The following is a 14,787-nucleotide window of genomic DNA, read 5'->3' as shown; positions in this document are numbered from 1 at the left end:
ATTAAAGCATGTCAACATATTCTGTTACACCAAATACACAAAATAATGATCTTTAAAAAAGCATCATATGACCCCGTTAAAAAAAAAAATCACATTCAAATTTAAGAGCTTTAAAGACCTTTTAAGACCTGCACTTGACATTTCAGCCTTTAAACAATTTTTAAGAAAAGGGATAAGGCAAAAGTTTCAATTATATTAACCGTTCTCAGCCCGTAATTCTCGGCACGGTTAGACAACCGTGTGCGTGACGTCGCCACTCTGTTGCCTGGCTACCAGTTTCTCTTAAGACACCAATTGACTAATATACTTTCAGCTGGGGATGATGACCCTGAGACTCGTCGTGCTGAGATGTCATGTGGCCATGCAGTGACTCCACAGTCACTGACTGCATGGTGTCGTAGTCTGCTCGACCAGGTAATACGTTTATTCAGACTAAAGAATCAATACTTGTTAACAGGCACATACAGTAATCTAAAAGTATGTCTGCATTTTATTCTCAGGGTCAGCACAAGTTCCTGTGTCCTGCACTTAAAGAAGGCACACTACAAAGATGCAATGCAGAATGGCCCTATGCAGAAGTGCGGAGGTTGGCTGTACTGACTCAAGAGGAGCAGAGCCATTTTGAAGAGACGATGGCTGTCCTTGCTGCAGCTGAGTACTGCGAACACAAAACTGTGAGTTACTGGCATAAATCCCAACATATATCCAGAAATAATTGCATTCTTGAATAGATTCATAAAAGTTGCTTTTTAGAAGTTTATTTGTAATTCCATGAATGTCTTTAATTTTATATTCAGTGTCCTGGATGTCAGACATTTGTTGAGAGAGCTGACATTACCAACCTCTGTGTCATGTGCACGATCTGCACGGCTGAGAAGGGTCGCACGTTTCAATTCTGCTGGCAGTGTATGAAGGAGTGGAAAGGCCCAGGCCCTCGATCTGACCGCTGTGACAACCCTGACTGCACCAATCCCGACATTGAAAAGTTGGCAAAATGTCGTTATATAACACTACCTGAAGTCAATAGTGTGAGCTGTCCCTCAATGCGAGCTTGCCCCACTTGTGGCAACCTTGTGGAGCATGACACAACAGGGTGTAAGAATGTCATATGTAATCGCTGCAGGGTAGAATTCTGCTTTGTTTGCCTGAAAGTCACTCAAGTATGCTTGCAAACAAGCAGTTACTTCATTGGCTGTTCTGATGGGATTGCGCCACGGCAGACTTCCATTCCTTCCTGGAATAGGAATTGAAAACCATTGAAGAAGCCAAACAAAATGATGTTTTAAACATTTGAAATAAAATGTAAAAAAATGTGTACCTTGAATGTAATGTAAGTTGCTTTGGATAAAAGTGTCTGCCAAATGCATAAATGACATGTAGTAGGCTATATTAAAATGTCTATTCCTTTTGTGTGCGATTACATATAAAAATCAAATATATAAGGTGAAGGCTTTTTTTTCCCATTGTTCTTATATTGATTGTTTATTCTCTTACTGCATTTTGTAACCATTTAATTATTTGTTTGCTTATGCAGAGGCATAAATGAGAGTGAATTTGAATGTTTTCATATTGTAGAATGGGTTACATGGCCTCTTAAAATTTCTTCTGCTTTTCCAGGCATAAATTGCTCTAATATACAACAATAAAATCAGTTCGCTGAGAAATATTGTTGCCATGGTATATTTAATCAGTACTAAAAACAAAAGTAGGAAAAAAAGTTTTAACATTTATGCAACTGTTGTTTCCCGAATAAACAAACAAAAAACAGGATGACATTTCTTATTTCAAATGTAGCCATGTGACAAAGGCCAAATTTGAAATGGAATTTCCCTTAAAGTCTTCAAAGTTTCTGCAAAGTAAAAGTCAGCACAGATCAGGTATGATGCCAAATTCAACATTATGACAGACAGGTTTTATTTTCACAGTTTTATTTTCTGTTACATGTAAACCAAAGGTCTTGACTGTCTATCTGAGAACTGTGCCATTGGATTTCAAAGAGGAAGACATTCCTTTATTATTCTCTGGAATTTTCCTGTTAACAAGGTAGTTGCTCAAATGTTAGACAGGTAAACAATAGTTATTCAACAAATGTTAAATGGAGTTTTCCTTGAAGCCCAAAATATTTATGCAAATATGAACAGATCAGATGTGGTTAGACGCTTAGTTTCAAGTGAACGCTCATCCCTTAAAGTCTTCAAAGTTTCTGCAAAGTAAAAGTCAGCACAGATCAGGTATGATGCCAAATTCAACATTATGACAGACAGGTTTTATTTTCACAGTTTTATTTTCTGTTACATGTAAACCAAAGGTCTTGACTGTCTATCTGAGAACTGTGCCATTGGATTTCAAAGAGGAAGACATACCTTTATTATTCTCTGGAATTTTCCTGTTAACAAGGTAGTTGCTCAAATGTTAGACAGGTAAACAATAGTTATTAGTTTCAAGTGAACACTCAAAATACATTATTTGGGTAACACTTTACAATAACTAACAAACACTTTAATACATTAACTAATGGAACCTTGTTGTAAAATGTTACAATTATTTGTTATTAAAGCATATACGTTAACAAAAACACTTAAACAGAAAACCAAGCAGCTGCATGATTTGGCATGGCAGCTAATACAAATAATTAATAACCGTTTGCTAGACTATTATACAAAGTAAAGTCCGGCCGTCCCCCTCGGTCTGGACATACTGTATAGGACTATGAAGTACAGACTAATAAAGACTCGCAATGCCCTCTAGTGTGCAAGTAACCTTTAATTAAAAGGTTGTTGTGAGCCACATAAAAGGTCTCTAAGCTATATCAGTTAAACAAATTACTCACATTAAAGGTTTGTAAACTTTCAAGGAACATAAATCTTTTTATTCCTACCACGATTGTGGGCAGAGAAGAAATCGCATGAAAGCAAATGTTAACCCAAATACGAAAACTCTCTTACTAAAATTACAGCCTATAATGTGTGCACTCTTTTGAAGGACTCGCTTCAGAAAAAAAAATCTCCTTTATGCTTCTGAAAATTCAAATTGATGTTCAAACCTGGTGCCCGCACAATTAGGACCATTGACAATTTAGATGTGTACTGTACGAAATGACTTCTATGTACATTTTAAAATAATCCTCTCCTAAATTGATTAACACCTCTAATGATGTAGTCTTAATTTGTGAAACAGTGCATCTCTAAATATGGTGCATGCATAGCATGAGATTTCAGCTCATCTGTAACTTCCTACAGATCTTTTTGTTTCCTTCTGCTTTGTAATTACAACCTTGTTTATCACTAGTGAAACAGATCTCAAAAACCTTTAGTCGCCATCATTAGATGTTATTCTATTTGTTATAGACATTTCAAAACTTAAAGATGCACATAAAAAGACATGTCTGATTATATGTAATCTTTATTTAGCATGAGCCAATGCATTTCATTCTAAACAAGAAAAATAAAAATAATAATAAACCTTTACAACAAAACAACTGGACCCATCTGTTAACATTAATACAAAGGAAAAAAGCTCTTAATAGGGGCTATTCAGAAGCAGAACCATGACTGGGCATTGTCTGTGTTGAGCAGCCACCCTGCTTCTGAGACTTGAGTTTCTTGCAGTATTTCTGGAGAAGAGAGACAAAGGATAAACGTTAACTATATAAACAGATGTGTTCAGTCTTGAATAAGAACAGTATTTTAATTTAAAAGGGTACCAGTTTTTTTTTAAACCGGTAAGAAATTAACATTCAGAATTAAATCAGAACTTGTACCTCCATGTTCTGGTAATGCTTTAGGCTACTACAGTGACTTTTCTTAGCAGTTTCCTCATTGCCATAGAATAAAGAGCAGAGTCTGCAGAAGAAACCCGTCTTGGGCACCACAAAGTCAACCCCTATGAAACAGATAAAAAAAACACAAAAAAAACATTAAAGATAACTTTGCTTGGAGATAATGCATTTGATTTAGTCATTGTTAACAGTATTATCAAACAAAATATATATATATTTTTTTTAATATAAAGTCAATAGGTTGGCTTAACTGATGTTTGCATAATTTCTAGTGGAACTCTTACCAATGGGATTGTCTGGGTTAAACGGGGGCAAGGTGAAGTCTTCAAACACAGGGGAATGAGAGTGGGCCTTCTTAGCTTCTGGTTCCTGTGTCGGCTCCGTCTCCCGCCTTTGCTTGGACTCTTCTGCAAATGAAAACGGAAAAAAGCAACAGGTAAGAACACTGGTACCAACAAATGCTAAATAACTATCAATGAGATTAAACACCTTTGATTGTGGATTTTCTGCCAGAGACTGGTGTGTCAACAGTATCACTTTCTGACTTTGCAGAGTTGCCATCATCTTTAGCTCTCGTCTTGTCCTCTTCTGACCCTGAAGAGACCTCTGCAGTGACCACTGCAGCCGATGAATTTGGAACTTTCAAGGTTTCAGCCTTTTGCGGTTCTGGCTTAACATCAAGAACCATGGATTCTACAGCTGCAGGAGGACTCTCACTTATGGAAGCAGCTGCCTCTGGTTCACACTCCGCATTTGTCTCGGGCTCCTCTGCTTCTTCAGCACTCTTTGTCACCCCTCTTTTACCTCTTGTGGATCTCCTCACTACAGAGAGCAAAAGGAGACAATAGTGCTTACACTTACAAATACATCTCATCTGAGTGTTTAAAGAGAAGGAAGCTGCTTTCTCTTTTACTCACCTGGGTTCTGGCGTGCTCTCTTTTTGGCCCTTGTAGCTCTCTTTTTAACTTGTTTCTCCTCTTTGACATCTTCACTGGGTGGTTGTTCCTCTTCCTCCTCCCCTACTTCATCCACAGTTACAAAGTTCATCTTGCGGAGTTCTTCAAAGTCACAGGCATCCTCTTCTTGGCTTGGTGATTTCACCGGCTCCTCTGGTATGATTGGTGTTGTGGTGGTTGGCTTGTCTTCACTATGCTCCACTTCCTCAATCTCCTCATCGTCACCCTTGGCCTCATCCAGGGTTACAAGAGTCTGGAAAGACAAAGAAGAGGTCTTCTGAGACTTTTTCTCTTTCTCGGCCTGAATCTTTTTGCTCTCAGCTTGAGTGGACTTCTTGATCGCTTGAGCAGGCTTCTTTGAGCTTGATGGACCTTTTGTGGTTTTCTTCTCTGCAGCTTTTTTCTCCATCTCTGCCTTCTGTTTGGCTTCTTCTTCAGCACGTTTTAATGAAGACTGTAAGCGACACTGATGGACAGCTAATTCAAGGGCCTTCAAAATCTCCTGCGTAACCGGAGGAAAGTCCAGAGAATTGTCGTCAATCTGGAAGGGCTCAAGCACCGTTTGAGGACTGTTTGAGGCACATGTAACTGTGACAGAAGAATTACTGACAGTTTGATCAGAAGTGGAGGGTAGGTCAGAAGCAGGATCAAAGGGTGGAATGGAGTCAGATGCAACAGCTGCAGGGACATGCTCTTCAGCAGGTTCGGTTTGATTATTAGACTGAGGATTGATGTCCATCTCTAAAGGTTCAGTTGGTCTCAAGTCATTGGCCTGGCCCTCATTTTCTATCTTGAGCTCATGTGTTTCCAAAACTTTCTCTCTGACATCAGTGCCTTTGGTAGGTTCTTCTGGACTCTGGGTCTCCATGGCCTCTACTGCAGTTTCCTCACTGCTAACAGTTGAAGCAACAATCTCCATTTGTGACTTGGACTCAACATTATCGTCGTCATCTAACTTTTCATTGTCAATTTTGCTTTCTTCCACAGATGTAGGAACCAATTCTTTGGGAACATCTTCAGCCTGCAGCACATTCTGATCATTTATCTTGAACGAAATCCCTGTCTGATCAGTTGTGTCTGTTAAAATGGAATTTTCTAAGGAAGCCAATTCATGCTCTGCTTTTGCAGACTCCACTGAAACAGCAGATTCTCCTGAGGGAACTGAGGATGCAATATCAGGCTTTGTTTTCCCAGACTCAACTGAAACTTCAGATTCTGAAGCGGAAACAGCGGATGCAACTTCAAGCTCTGTTTTTCCAGATTCTGTAGCGGGAACAGAGGATCCCAATTCATGCTCTGTGTTTGGAGATTCAACTGAAACGGCAGATTCTGAAGCAGAGACAGATGATTCAAATTTAAGCTCTGCTTTCCCAGACTCAGCTGAAACGGCAGATTCCGAAGCGTGAACAGAGGATTCAACTTCAAGCTCCTTGTTCTCACTCTCAGATTCTGTCGTGGGAACTGAGGATCCAGCTTCATGCTCTTTTTTCAGAGTTTCAGCCTCAAGGGTTTTCATGACAGTTTCATTAACAACTTGGTTATCCTTCTTTGCTTTATTCTCAGGAGTAGCTGTTTCCGCATTAGCAGACGCATCAACAGTAAGGTCTTTGGGAACTGCAGAAATTTTAGTTGCAGCTGTATCAGCATTCACCTTTTCTTCACCAACACTTTCTTTCAAACTTTTGCTTGAAACAATACTTTCCTCTGCTTTAGCCACAATAATAGCAGCTGTTTTTGGAGCTTTGTCCTTTGTGACATCTGCAGTAGATGCAGCAGAAGCTGTTGCTGCAGCCACTGGCTTCTGGGCTTTGACGGTATTACGTTTTTTTATTGTCGCTGCTGTTGTACCAGGAGGGTTTGCTCTAAGAGGAGAGTTAAACATGAGAGAGAAAAGTTACATTTCCAGACAAGTTCCCCTCAGACATACATTCATATACCCTAATTGAATCGTGATTTGTTTAGCATCTCAACCGATTTGAATCGTCACATATTTAAATCGATTTTCAACCGGCTTGCGGTTAATCGTTACATCCCTACTGTTAAAGTAAATAATACAATCAAATATAAAAAAAATGATATACATATTAATATAACAATGTAATAAAAAACATTTAATAGAAAGCCACCAACCCATTTTTAAATCAAGGATTTTTTAATGTAATTTCCTAATATTATTACCTTTTGTTGAGTGAATGCTATGACAGGAGTTGCAACGAAGCCATATGGTTTAGCAAGGTTGGTGAGATCATCCTCAGTAACCCCTTCCTCTGGAAGATTCGTAATCTCAACTATATTTTTTCTCCAGGGTATTTCCTGTAGTCAAAGAAAGAGAACAGATGTAGCTGTTTTAACAAACTGAATGGTTTTTGTATGTGGAATAAATAAATAAATAAAAAACACAGTTTGGAGGGAGAACACAAAATAACATACCTTCTTTACTAACTTCTTGGCAACAACTGCTGTCTCTGTCAAATTATACAAGCAAAAGTTATAGAGATTATCCTGCATGATCACAGGAACAATTACAGATGAAGATGTATTAACTTACCTGAACCCTTAGCAGGGAGTTTAGCTTTAGCTGTCTGTACAGTCTTTTTGGGGACACTGGATTTTCCCTTGGTTAATTGAGATGTCTTGGAACCTGTTGCCTCTTTAGCTTTAGCTGACTGAGGTGCCTTCACTGGGTTTGCACTCTTTACTTTTGCTGATTGGGTTGGTTTTGTTGTAGTCACCTCTTTTCTGTAATTAAACACAAATGCATTTACAGAACCTTTTGTAATATGTGTAAACAATGCTTTGATGTATAATTCAAAAATATGAAATATAAAAATCAACAGTTATTTCTAGATGCACTGCAAAACCACTGCATGCGTGAGAACTTACTTCTTAACAGGTTTTTCGGTCTTAACAGATTTTCTCCCATCATCATTTCTTGCATCCTACAAAAATGCACAAATTGGATTTAATGTCAGGGCTTGGTATGGTTCATCTGTAAGGTGACTTGACAAAGAGTCAAACATACCTTCTCCATGCAGACATTAATAACCTGTCCACGAATTGTCAGGTTCTTACAGTTGAGCAAAGCTTTGGCATCCTCCTCTCTCTCCATACACACTGAGGCCTGAAGAGAGTAAGAACCACAAATGTTTGCAACAGCTACACAAACTACATTTCAAATGCACATATTTGCATTACACTAGCATTAAAAAGTTTTGGGGCAAGTAAGTTTTACTTTTCTTAGAAAGGAGTTAATACTTTTTTTACTTACACTGTTACACTAAAATTTTCTAGCTTTGCCATCACAGGAATAAATTACACTTTTTAAAATATATTAAAATATAAAAGTTATTTTAAACTGCAATAATATTTCACAATATTACTGATTTACTGTATCCTTAAACAACTAAATGCAGCCTTGGTGATCATAAGAGACTTTCAAAAACATTTTTAAAAAATCTGACCCCAAACTTTTGAACAATAGTGTACATTTTTCAAAAATGTACAAACCCAGCAAATACAACTTATGTTCTCTTCTAAGCAAAATAAAAATGGTCCAAAAAAAAAAGTATTCAAATTAACTCTGTTGACATGAACTGGTCATTTATGTGAGCGCATATATATATATATACACACATGTATGTATATGTATGTATGTATATGTGTGAGCCTGGACCACAAAACCAGTCATAAGGGTCAATTTCTCGAAACTGAGATTTATACATATGAAAGCTGAACAAATAAGCTTTCTAAGCTTTTTTTTATGTATGGTTTGTTAGGATAGGACAATATTTGGCTGAGATAAACTATTTGAAAATCTGGAATCTGAGGGTGCAAAAAAAATTATCTAAATATTGAGAAAATCGCCTTTACAGTTGTCCAAATGAAGTTCTTAGAAATGCATATTACTAATCAAAAATTAAGTTCTGATATATTTACGCTAAGAAATTTACAAAATATCTTCATGGAACATGATCTTTACTTAATATCCTAATGATTTTTGGCATAAAAGAAAAATCGATAAGTTTGACCCATACAATGCATTTTTGGCTATTGCTACAAATATACCCCAGCGACTTAAGACTGGTTTTGTGGTCCAGGGTCACATATATATAAATGAGTAAGTCTGACATGTGAATGTGAAATGTGAATTACAAAGCAGTGAAGGCCACACATTTTACACAGAGGTAGATAAGAAACTAATTAACTACCTGCACTGTGCTGTACATTCAAAAATCAAAGCAAAATAAAACCACAAATGGTAAACATTATTTTTACCTCATTAATCGCCTTGAGGAGGATGGCAGTATAAATCTTGCCAAAAGGTTCAATGGCATCAGTCAGTTCTTTGCTTGTAGTCCCAAAAGGAATTCGCATGAGCCTCAACAAACAAGATGTGCCAGGGGCATCCTTGGCTCTTAGCTTCACATCATGCAGAAACAAAGAGAGATAGCAATTAGGTTTCATACACAATGACCTACATTCATCTCTACTTTTTTCAAAAATGTTTTCTAATGACCCTGATAGAAATACAACAATACAATGACCTCAAAGCCAAAGTAATGGAGGAACAAACAGCCTTTACTGCAATATGAGGATGTACCTTTGGAGTGCTGGAGGACTTTGAGGTGGAGGTTCTGCTTGACTTGGAGTACTCAGCTCTCTTAGGAGGGGAAGACCGTTTCCAACTACTGCTGCTGCATCCCTTTGACGAGGAAGTAGTGGAACTACTTTTCTTCTTTGCTAGCTCAGCAAGCAGGGCTGGTGCCAAGGATTTCACCACAGCCTTCAAAGTATTACTGTCTGTGATAGAGGAAAGCTCAGCTGTGGGCAAGAAAAGAACTTCATGTATTAGTACACCAAGTGATTTGAAAGCAAACTGTATACTTCATTGCAAAAGCATTGCAATGAAAGATCTTACTTGAAGACATGAGTTTCATGGCCAGTCGTTCACTACTGCTAGATCTCTGCTGACGGGAGGGGCTGCTCCGACGGGGGCTTGAACGGCGTACAGGAGAGCGCCTACTGTAAACTGGAGACCTTGACCGTTGAGATGGTGGACTACGGGACCTCCGTCTGTAAGGACTGACTCGAGATTTCCTATGGGGGGATCGGCTGTGACTTCTGGAACGCCGGTACCTTCTAGGGCTTCGGGAGGGGGAGTGGGAGCGTGAACGCGATCGTTTACGACGGCTTGAGGAGTCATGGTGCCGCTTCGGGCTAGGGGATCTGGAGTACGAGTGCGATCGGGTGTGCCGCTTTGAGCTGCTGTGGTCTGATTTGGGCTCAGGTCTGTGGATGATTGACACATTTTTAAGTGAATTTAAAAACCTTCTTAAAATTCTTAACATAAGATTAATTCTATTTCTAGAACTAAATGTCCACGATTGGATATGGTAGGGATTTACCTTGTAACAGAGACAGCCTCAACATTCCAGTCAGGATATCTATAATAACGAAACAATATAAATGAGAAATTTTCCAGTGGAATTCTTGAGCAATAGAAGCCACTCATAAAAAAACACTCACAGTTGCCTAAGACGTCTACAACTCTCAATGTGAAGATTTGTGTTCTGATGTTCAAGCCAGTCCTGTAGAAAAACAAAAAGCTTTAATTATCATTGTTTCTGCTTTAATAAATACTTGTTTAGTGTTTTAAACTGTGCAACTGATTAAAAAACAGATCCACAAAATGTTGAATAGAGAGCTACAAACTTTCAAAAAAGAAAAGAGGAATACCAGAATTCCAAATTTGACACATGATAAAGCTTGTTAAATCCACTATCGTCTCATTAGAATAAAAAGTCCATGATTTTTGACGACAAAACTTTTTCCGACATGAAAAAAATCCAAAGCGTTGCTTCAGGTATTACGAAGATGGAGATCTCCATCTGCCTTTTGTCTTCAGCATTGTGTAAAGTCATCAGGTCTGTCTTCACATCAGGTACATTTTTTTTTCAGCCAGTCCAAAGTCTTAAACTAGGTTTCAACAAAATGTTTTTTCATCGGGCTTCCCACAGGTTTCTGAAACCTTCAGAAATCCTTCTGAAACTGGAATTGGCTTGAAGTAGTCAAGATAAAAAAAAATTTCCAGCCAGTTATTATCTACTCTATTTACATAAAATTATTGGCAAATATTTTTTAACCCACAATGAGGCAACTGCACAATTAATGAGCAATTTAAGTTAACAAACATTAAAATTTCATTACAGGTTTCTGACATTTTATTTCATAGTCAAATTTAGTACAGTTTTAGCTCAAAGTTCACCAACACATTTAAATGAATAAAACAGCAGGTGAAACCCTTTACATTAAAAGAAAAAAAAGCTTTCAAATGAGGCACTACTGGGTAAGAAGATACTCACCTTAATCTGGATACATTCAATGTTACATAGAGAGCATGTATGAGGAAAGATTCTTGGAGTAGCTGCAGAGTAATCGTTCATCATGGTCGGAGTTGGAAGCCTCTTCGTGGCGGGCAGGCTGATTGGAGGTGAAAGGAACGGGATCCAGTTAGCATTCGGACCTCCGGTGATAGTATTAATGGTCATCAAAGGAAGAACACCAAGTTGAGGTGGAATCTGCGAAGGAGGTCGACTGGAAGGTGGCAGAATAGGCTGGGAAGCAGATGGTCTCGCTGGAATCTTCTTAGTGGGTCTCGGATCTACTAGTGGAGGTTTCTGAAGCTTTGGAACTTGTACAGGGCCTGGAGCTGGTTGACACGGCTGAGGATGCTTTGTGATGTCCATGCCACTGAAGGGTGGTCCAGAGACCTTCCTCACATACTTTGGTGACTCTTTAGGCAGGTGTTCACTTGCATAGCCATCCGGGCTCTCCTCAGGATAGCCAAATTTACTAGAATGTCCATAGTCAATAACTTTGCTGTATTCAGATCTCGCATCAACGTCCCTCTTCGCTTTACGCATTCGGATGTCTCGTAAAATAAACGGTAGGTTGTCAGGGGTCAGCTTATCATCTGGATAGTGGCTTAGAAGTTCTAGGTCCTCATTGGAAAGTCCAAAACTTGCAAGGATACTGCTGGCACTTTCGGAGGTGTAGCGTGAAGGCCGCTGTCCTGGTGGTCGCTGGCTGTCCAAACCACTTGATCCTCCACCAAATCCTGTTGACTGGAATAGCTGTGAAGAACTGGAAGGACGATCCAAACCTGAAGATGTAAAGAGCTTGCCTGGGGATTGGTATATGGACCAGTCCACCTCATCAGATCGCGAAGTCCCTGAAAAGCCGCTCCCGGAGGAAATCGCTTCATCCCTTGCATCCTCTCTCATACGGGGATCTGCTTTTTTGGGTTGCTGGAGCATTTGAGTGAGAAGGCGAACTTCCTCACGGGCTCCCCGAAGGTTCCGATCTATGGCGGCTTCGAGATCTGGGGAAATCTGCGACTGGCGTTGTCCCAGTGAGAAGGGCTGGTTGACCATCAATCCTCCGCGAGAACTGGATATGGAACCTGGGCCAAGACGGGCTGCCCCCAGCTCCATTCGAGGCTGTGACCCAAGACCATATTGGCCAGGCATAACGGGTCTCTGACCACTGTGGAACGGCCTTCCACGGGGATTATATAATGGATGTGACATGGTGACCTTAAGCAAGTTGAGCAAGGTCAAAGCAGGTGAAGCAATTGCAGGCGGATTGACGCTTGTGCCAGCAATTGCATTCAGCTGGTGCAGTGCCAACTGAGTCTTTATCTGTGCCGGCTGGAGGGAGACAGGGCCTAAAAGCGGCAGACTCCCAAAATGCCTCAATGCAACAGGGGGCACACAACTTTCCAAGAACAATGAAAAGCTGGAAAAATTAAGGGGGAAAAAAACAGAAAGGGTTATTGGCTTGTCGTCTTCACACAGAAATGGCAAAACGGATGTGACCATTTTCCCCTTCTGAAACACACTCAAATCTCCAGCTTCTAGGGATTTAAACAGGTTTCCATGTCTTCACTGAAGAAGAAAAAACAGCAAGCAAAAAGGACAAGACAGACCAAGGAAAATAATATCACAGTTTAGGTGTATCTTCACACAACTTTCATGCATGTGTTTTAGTAAGGTTTTTTGTCGCCTGAATGTAAACAGGGAGGGACAAACATGCCTCAACACAGGACAACATGATAGGCCAGACTGTTAATTTATAGATATTAGGCAACTGTACCAAATTGTTGGTTTGATATAATTAGAGTCTGGACTGAATATTGTCCATCCCTGTCAAAGATCACTAAGGTGGCTCCTCTTCGTGAACATATCAATGGAAAAATAAAGAGACTAAGAATCTACTTGTTTAAAAAAAAAAAAAAGAGCTACAGAGCTGCTGCACTGAACATTTCTTAAGGAAATAAATAAATCAACAATTTCTAACTAAGCAACCAGGCAGTGTTGCCAAGTCGGCAGTTCTCCTGCGGGACTGGGCCACTTCTATTGCTGTGGGTTTTTTGTTTTTTTTTCAGTCCGCCCTGCTTCCCTGGAATGCTATTTTTAAGAAGGTGGAAACCCCTGGAAGGTGGTTTTGACTCCGAACACGACTTTGACAGCCAATTTCCCCTGGAACAAGATCGGGCTAGTTTTGAGTACCAATTGGGCTGTTTTTGTTATGCAGACTTACCAAACCTGCAACCAGGGCTGCTTTTTTCAATGGTCACTACAATCTACTTAGGCATATAGTCCAGATGAAATAAAACAAAGACATGAGTGTTGTAGCACTACAATTCATCTCTCTCTGCATCAGGTTTTTCCAGCAGTAAAAGTGTCAGAAAAGTCAAAAGGAAACAGCAATCACCACCCATTCTACTTCTATAATGTCACACATTTCCAAATTTTATTTAAAAAAAATAAAAATAAAAGATATAATTATATCCAACTTGGGAACAATTCCTTTTCAGATCTGTCTTTATTTGCCATCACTGCCATAACCTTAGTTAATTGGCATTAAATGCAATTTCTTATTTATTTCTAAATGCATGTTATTGATCTTATTGCGAATGTTTCACCCATGTTTGCATTTGAGAGATGGATCTACTAAATTTTGTTGAAATATTATAAAACCTTTTTTTCCCCTCATGAATAACGTGCACTAAAAAAAACTGCACATCAAGACCAATATTATGCATTAAGTTACAACCCTCTATGAACACCTTGGCAATTGAATCGCCATTGGCTAGTAAATTTTTTTGTTTACTCGCCAGACTGATAAATAAATAAATAAATAAAAATATATAATAAATGTTTGTAAAATTGCAGTTTTTTTAAATATCTGAAAGTACACTCTTAACATCAGTCAGTCAAGCATTATAATACTTAGTATTATAATATTTAGTATTAAATCAATATTTTTTAATGATAGAACTTTAGTAATTAGAATTAAAACTTGATAACCATGTATGCATGCCTATTAACTGAATTAACTGAACTTCGGACTGGTGGTGGTGCTTTTTTGGTCATTCAGTGTTTCTGTAAAAAAAAAATTGGGGAAAATCTAACAAAAATACTGAAAAGATAATAATTATACCAATTCTACTAATAAGAACAATATAAAATGCACTAAGGATTAATAAGATGCTGGATTCATGAATATTAATCAAGTTCTGTGGGTTTGCTCGAACTGATTTGCTGAAATCAAAACAGGGATGATAATAGCTGAGCGCCAGCCAATGAGATCTTTTCAATCAGCCTTTTCTTAAAAGCTGAAGAATTCCAAAGGAATGCTGTTATTTTGACAAGAAAATAGTTTACATGTAGTGCGTCAATTCTCTCTCTCTCTCTGCGTGTGTGAAACAAAGAACGGCGAGTTGTGCGCTTCACACTAGAGTTTACAGTACGTCAAATACAGCACACTGGCAAGTAAAATCTGAGAATTTATTAGCCATTGGCTAATATTAGACATTTAGTCGCCCAGAGAGAAGATTTAGTTGCATATGCCAGTGATTTACTCACAATGTAGAGGGTTAAGCAAATTAGGTCAATTTTGATTTTGACTTTAGAATTCCTTTAAAGGGGTCATATGATGCGATTTCAAGTTTTCCTTTCTCTTTGGAGTGTTACAAGCTGATTGTGCATA

General features: G+C 38.8%; 2 protein-coding genes across 2 annotated transcripts in view; one reads left to right on the top strand and one right to left on the bottom strand.

Annotated features, from left to right (window-relative positions):
• Nucleotides 1-1,386, top strand: part of LOC107679277 (tripartite motif-containing protein 72-like) — an 11,586-nt gene extending 10,200 nt beyond the window's left edge. Inside the window, exons 7-9 of the mRNA XM_016474793.1 lie at nucleotides 311-414; nucleotides 501-674; nucleotides 798-1,386. Of these exons, the coding sequence (XP_016330279.1) occupies nucleotides 311-414; nucleotides 501-674; nucleotides 798-1,250 (731 nt within the window). The 3' untranslated portion in view covers nucleotides 1,251-1,386. The remainder of the gene's footprint in view (nucleotides 1-310; nucleotides 415-500; nucleotides 675-797) is intronic.
• Nucleotides 1,387-3,384: 1,998 nt separating this feature from the next.
• LOC107679225 (zinc finger protein 638-like) overlaps nucleotides 3,385-14,787 on the bottom strand; it is a 30,233-nt gene continuing 18,830 nt past the window's right edge. The window contains exons 2-18 of the mRNA XM_016474738.1: nucleotides 11,097-12,531; nucleotides 10,261-10,322; nucleotides 10,140-10,178; nucleotides 9,653-10,023; nucleotides 9,335-9,555; nucleotides 9,010-9,153; nucleotides 7,757-7,855; nucleotides 7,618-7,673; nucleotides 7,283-7,473; nucleotides 7,165-7,199; nucleotides 6,913-7,047; nucleotides 6,643-6,650; nucleotides 4,696-6,596; nucleotides 4,268-4,600; nucleotides 4,063-4,185; nucleotides 3,761-3,882; nucleotides 3,385-3,613 (exon numbers count right to left, since the gene is read on the bottom strand). Coding sequence (XP_016330224.1) covers nucleotides 3,530-3,613; nucleotides 3,761-3,882; nucleotides 4,063-4,185; nucleotides 4,268-4,600; nucleotides 4,696-6,596; nucleotides 6,643-6,650; nucleotides 6,913-7,047; nucleotides 7,165-7,199; nucleotides 7,283-7,473; nucleotides 7,618-7,673; nucleotides 7,757-7,855; nucleotides 9,010-9,153; nucleotides 9,335-9,555; nucleotides 9,653-10,023; nucleotides 10,140-10,178; nucleotides 10,261-10,322; nucleotides 11,097-12,531 — 5,359 coding nt within the window. The 3' untranslated portion in view covers nucleotides 3,385-3,529. The remainder of the gene's footprint in view (nucleotides 3,614-3,760; nucleotides 3,883-4,062; nucleotides 4,186-4,267; nucleotides 4,601-4,695; nucleotides 6,597-6,642; nucleotides 6,651-6,912; nucleotides 7,048-7,164; nucleotides 7,200-7,282; nucleotides 7,474-7,617; nucleotides 7,674-7,756; nucleotides 7,856-9,009; nucleotides 9,154-9,334; nucleotides 9,556-9,652; nucleotides 10,024-10,139; nucleotides 10,179-10,260; nucleotides 10,323-11,096; nucleotides 12,532-14,787) is intronic.

The sequence above is a fragment of the Sinocyclocheilus anshuiensis genome, unplaced genomic scaffold (assembly GCF_001515605.1).
Source record: "Sinocyclocheilus anshuiensis isolate Anshui unplaced genomic scaffold, SAMN03320099.WGS_v1.1 scaffold1644, whole genome shotgun sequence".
Classification (NCBI taxonomy): Eukaryota; Metazoa; Chordata; class Actinopteri; order Cypriniformes; family Cyprinidae; genus Sinocyclocheilus; species Sinocyclocheilus anshuiensis.
Note: the sequence above shows the minus strand (reverse complement) of the source record. Positions and strands in the feature narration are given on the sequence as shown.